Here is a 4,266-nt window from a genome sequence, read left to right as displayed (position 1 = left end):
ACAAATGGGTGACGCAATGATTCATCTACCATGGCCTAGCAGCCAGCTAGCTAGTTTATCCAGATCTTTAATTTAATCTGTCCAACCAATTGAAAATGACTTGTATACTAAAATTTTGGGTCCAAGAATTTTTCTTAATAACGAAAAGATATGATTGATCGGTCGTGTTTCATATCTTGGGCTCCATGCATATTTAATTTTTCACAAAGAGTGGACGTTAATTTGGAGTACTACCTACGTGTTGGATATGTGAAATGTGTGATATTAAAGCGTCCTTCCTTCTCAATGTAGGGACATCCATCCGATGCATTCTTTTCGATCTTCTATGTTAGAATTTAATAATACGAAATGATAAGACTCATTGTTCTCAATTCGATATGCTGATGGGGGAGCCTTTATGAGCAAAGAAAGCACATGAACATTTTGTGAGATTTAACTTTACATTTTTTGAAATCAGCATTTTTATGCATTATTGCTGGTCATATGATGGACTTTCTGATTGAGGTGGTCTTCACTCCGTCGTGTTTTTGGCAATAAAATTACGAACAACCAGGTGAGAGGTTGCAGGAAATCTTGTCGATAAAAATCCCTCCGACTCTGAAGTGAAATTATGTAGAAAATGAAAAAATATGTATGATAAAAATATAAATGACAGCTAAAGAACAATGTAAATGTATTTGGGATTATATCTAGTAGTGAACAAGATGTGCACGTATGTACCTAATAATCAAGATGTCTTATCCATGATATGTCTATTTCACGAACAATATTATTTAATCAATCAATCAAATGTCGAAGTAGTATAGTATAGATTCATGAACAATTTGACTTCACATTCTGAGATTCCCTAATCAGTTGGATATATCATATATTTATGGCATTCTAAGTTATAAGTTCTGTATGTCCCCATTTAATAGTTTATTATAGTAAATGTAATAGTTTATTATAGTAAATGTTATTTAAATAATAACTATTTATTTTACTAAATATTTAGAATATCTTCGAGTGATTCTTCATGTTACAAATTACACGTTATTTAAAAATAGAATGAACGAATTTAAATATTATGCTCTCATCTCAAACTGAAGAATTATATTTGAATATATTTGAAATTCATCGACTCAATCGTCTGAAATCACAAACAAATTATGACAATCATAAAAAAAATGGAATATACATCATAAAACTAAATTATGACGAAATAACATATCAAAATAACGAAAAGTGAAACATAGATTTAAAAAAAAAAAGAAGGGGGGGTATTATCATATTATGCATGTATTTTATTACAGTTGAAAATTTAGTACCCTCGAATAATGAAACTATTGTCCTTATTTATGCAATACATATTCATTTTATAAAATATTTTGAATATATATTTAGAATGGCATATTTCAAGTATATTACTTTAAATTTATTAACTAGTTTGAATGAATAAAATTCAAATTCAATCTAAATTAATTTAAGTGTTTTTCATAATAATTATAATGAATTTTAATTATATTTGTTTTTAAAATATTTGAAATCGATTTATCGAATTTATTCACAAATCAAATTGTAAATCAAAACGCAATATGAAATAATTAGAACAAAAGTAAAATTAATTTTTTTAAAAGAAAAAGTAGTAAAATAAATCAAAGGGACCTATTAACCCTACCAATGTTATCACAAATTTAGAGGTAAATCGAATCCATCAAACTATATGGGGTTTCGATCCAAATGTTCAAAAACTTTTCAATTTCAATAATAATAATAATATTTTATTTTATTTTATTTTATTTTATACAGAGAACACGAAATTAAAATCTAGCATCCTCGAAGCCATGCAAATCGCTGACTCTGTTCAATGATTTCTTCATGATGGCTACTTTAGCCAGCCGCTCCGCCGTTCTCCAAGCCGACGTCGGGGTGATCGGCTCCACTCCCGCTTCTCTCTCGTGGCTGTTCTTCCTCCGTTGCAGCTGCGTTCGATTCAATTCGCTCAGCTCCGATTCCAACAATCGCACAAATTCTTCGCCGGAATGTGCGACCAGAGCACGAGCCGAGGCCAGCATGTGCTGCGCTCCACCTATATCGTTCCTCTCGACCAGTCTCCTACTCTCGGTGACGGCGCGTGTGGCGATGAACAGGCATTTGAGTCGTTTGATCTCACGAGTGGAGGAACCGGAGACGCTGGGGCGGGGAAGTGGAAGAAATGTTTCTCTGTCGTGTATTCGTTGTAGGGTTGACAGGTCTTTGTACGAGCATCGAACGGACAAGAAACGGTGGGTCCGGGGAGCCGACGATGGGACCTTCAATTCTACCAACAATTCTTTCTCCTCTTCTGAATGGAAATCCCCGACCCGGAACCAGCTTGACCCGGATCCGATAAATGCTGGACTACCGGTGTATGAATAAACCGCCGGGATATCATACGGAGGTGAACCAGGTGTCGGCACGAGCTGAACTTCGAGATCTTGGATAGTGGTGGAGAGTGTACTGTTTATGTATTTCGCGAAGGAGTCCGGCGGCGCGAGGACGCACGCGCTAAGATTGAATGAATGGATTGGGATTTTCATGAGTGAGACGCGTGAGGATGAGGCAACCGGGTCATTGCGGTGGCCGTCGGTGAATAGGAGGATGCTGGCTGAGGGGTTTCTCTCGAGGCGGTCCTCCATGAGCTTGGCGGCCTTTTTGAGCGAGTCCATTGGGCTGGAGGAGGCGCACTCAAGTGCTCCGACTGCGTCGATGATCATGCGCGCTGATTTCTTGCCCGCGGTGGTCATTCTGCGCAGCGGAAGCAGCCGCTTCGAAGTGGCGGAGAACGCCACGATGGATAATCTGTCTGCCGCGGAGAGGGAGGAGACCACTAGTCTCATCGCCCTTTTCATCAGACGAAGCTTTTCGCCAGCTACACTTCTGCTGACATTGAGCACTGTCACCAAATCAATGGGAGCGCTCCGGACGGGCGTCGCTGGTGCTTTGATTTTCAATCTCACGGCGTAAAACTCGTTGGTTTTCCCGACCGATATCACAGCCACCTCCGGCGAGAAAGCAATCTCTACACTCCTTCCCATCTCATTCCAAATCTTCATGTTCTTGGAACCATAAAATCGGGGGAATTCTTCGTCTTCTTCTTCAGTTTCATCTGATTCAGGTATCGGATTGAACCGTGCGCAGGAAGTGCGTGATGACAGTGGCTCGTCATCATTATAGACCTTCAACGTGCATCTTCTCTCACTGTTCTTCTGATTGCTAAATTCTTTAGCTTCTGATTCTCTCCTCTCATGATCATCTTTGTAGAAATTCTGGAAACTTTTCGAGTTCAAAAGATGCATTTCCTTCCATGCAGAATTGCAGACGGGGCAGGCGAGGGAGCCCTGCTTCTTCAGGAACGAAGAAATGCAGAGGAAATGGAAGCTGTGGCCGCACTCAGCACTGAAAATGGCCGTTCCCCCTCCTGTCTTCACACCTTGCAAGCATATCCTGCACCTACTCTGCTGATCATTGCCGAATGATGGACAACGTAAGTTAATGAAAAAAGAATAACCAAATCCTACTGTTCAAAAGTAAAAGCAGCAATCTTTCAATCAATCACCAATTGTACCGCCAGGATTACACACCTTTGCAAGGCCCAGGCTTGATTTGAGTAAAGAAAAGGTTGATGGTGAGCGGGGTGAAGAAGGGGTGGATCGATTGAAGAAACTTGGACTGTCTCCAGTCTTGCAATGGAGTTTCACACTTTGTGGAGCTGATGAGTTAGTCGGAACTGCGACTGCGTGCACCCCCTCCGGTGGCATAACGGTGGTTCTGCAGCGGAGGCTGAGGCCTGAAACCGGCTGAGTCTCCAGGCGAGGAGTTGAACTATTCGAGAAGAAGCCACCGAATCTGGAGCGGAGTCTCGGGCTCGGAACGGGGTCTGATGCATCTCTGATAATCGTCGAATCCTGTTTCTGATCCTTTGAATTTGATGTGCATAATGCTCTTCGCCATCCCAAAACCATCTTCTGCTAGACCAAATGAACAATATCCTCAGGTTTTCTTGATCTTTTGCTTTCTGCGATGTAATGATTGTTTATGTCTGATTTAAGACAGTGGATTGAGGTTTTGGGAGTTTCTTTATGGCGCAAAGTAGTGGTTTTTAATGATAATGAAGATGATGGGAGGAGAGGTAGCTAGCTAAAAATGGTGGTCTGTTGAGCAAAATGGGATTTTGGTATTATTGGAGAAGACAAGAAGGAAAAAACATGGAACTGTGACAATTGACGAATAGGACAAAACGATGAC

The 4,266-nt window shown here is 40.3% G+C and overlaps 1 protein-coding gene across 2 annotated transcripts; it reads right to left on the bottom strand.

The window, feature by feature from the left end:
• Positions 1-1,678: 1,678 nt before the first annotated feature.
• Positions 1,679-4,266, bottom strand: LOC140974324 (probable E3 ubiquitin-protein ligase EDA40). Of its 2 annotated transcripts, none has more exons than XM_073437710.1 (2): positions 3,603-4,266; positions 1,679-3,479 (listed from the first exon to the last, which is right to left on the bottom strand). In XM_073437710.1, the coding sequence occupies exons 1-2, from the start codon at positions 3,981-3,983 to the stop codon at positions 1,800-1,802; spliced, it is 2,061 nt and encodes a 686-aa protein (XP_073293811.1). In that variant the 5' UTR covers positions 3,984-4,266; the 3' UTR covers positions 1,679-1,799. The 2 variants fall into 2 exon arrangements, with proteins under 2 accessions (XP_073293811.1, XP_073293813.1); XM_073437712.1 differs by having other exon boundaries at positions 1,679-3,476; positions 3,603-4,264.

Source organism: Primulina huaijiensis, chromosome 3, assembly GCF_012295235.1.
Source record: "Primulina huaijiensis isolate GDHJ02 chromosome 3, ASM1229523v2, whole genome shotgun sequence".
Taxonomy (NCBI): Eukaryota; Viridiplantae; Streptophyta; class Magnoliopsida; order Lamiales; family Gesneriaceae; genus Primulina; species Primulina huaijiensis.
This window is presented reverse-complemented; position numbering and strand designations above follow the sequence as displayed.

Bases quoted from the DNA above. Each gene is read 5' to 3' on its own strand.
- LOC140974324 (XM_073437710.1), bottom strand. From the start codon at position 3,983: ATGGTTTTGGGATGGCGAAGAGCATTATGCACATCAAATTCAAAGGAT. The intron at 3,480-3,602 runs GTGTGTAATCCT...GGCAATGATCAG, and splicing joins CAAGCCTGGGCCTTGCAAAG to CAGAGTAGGTGCAGGATATG.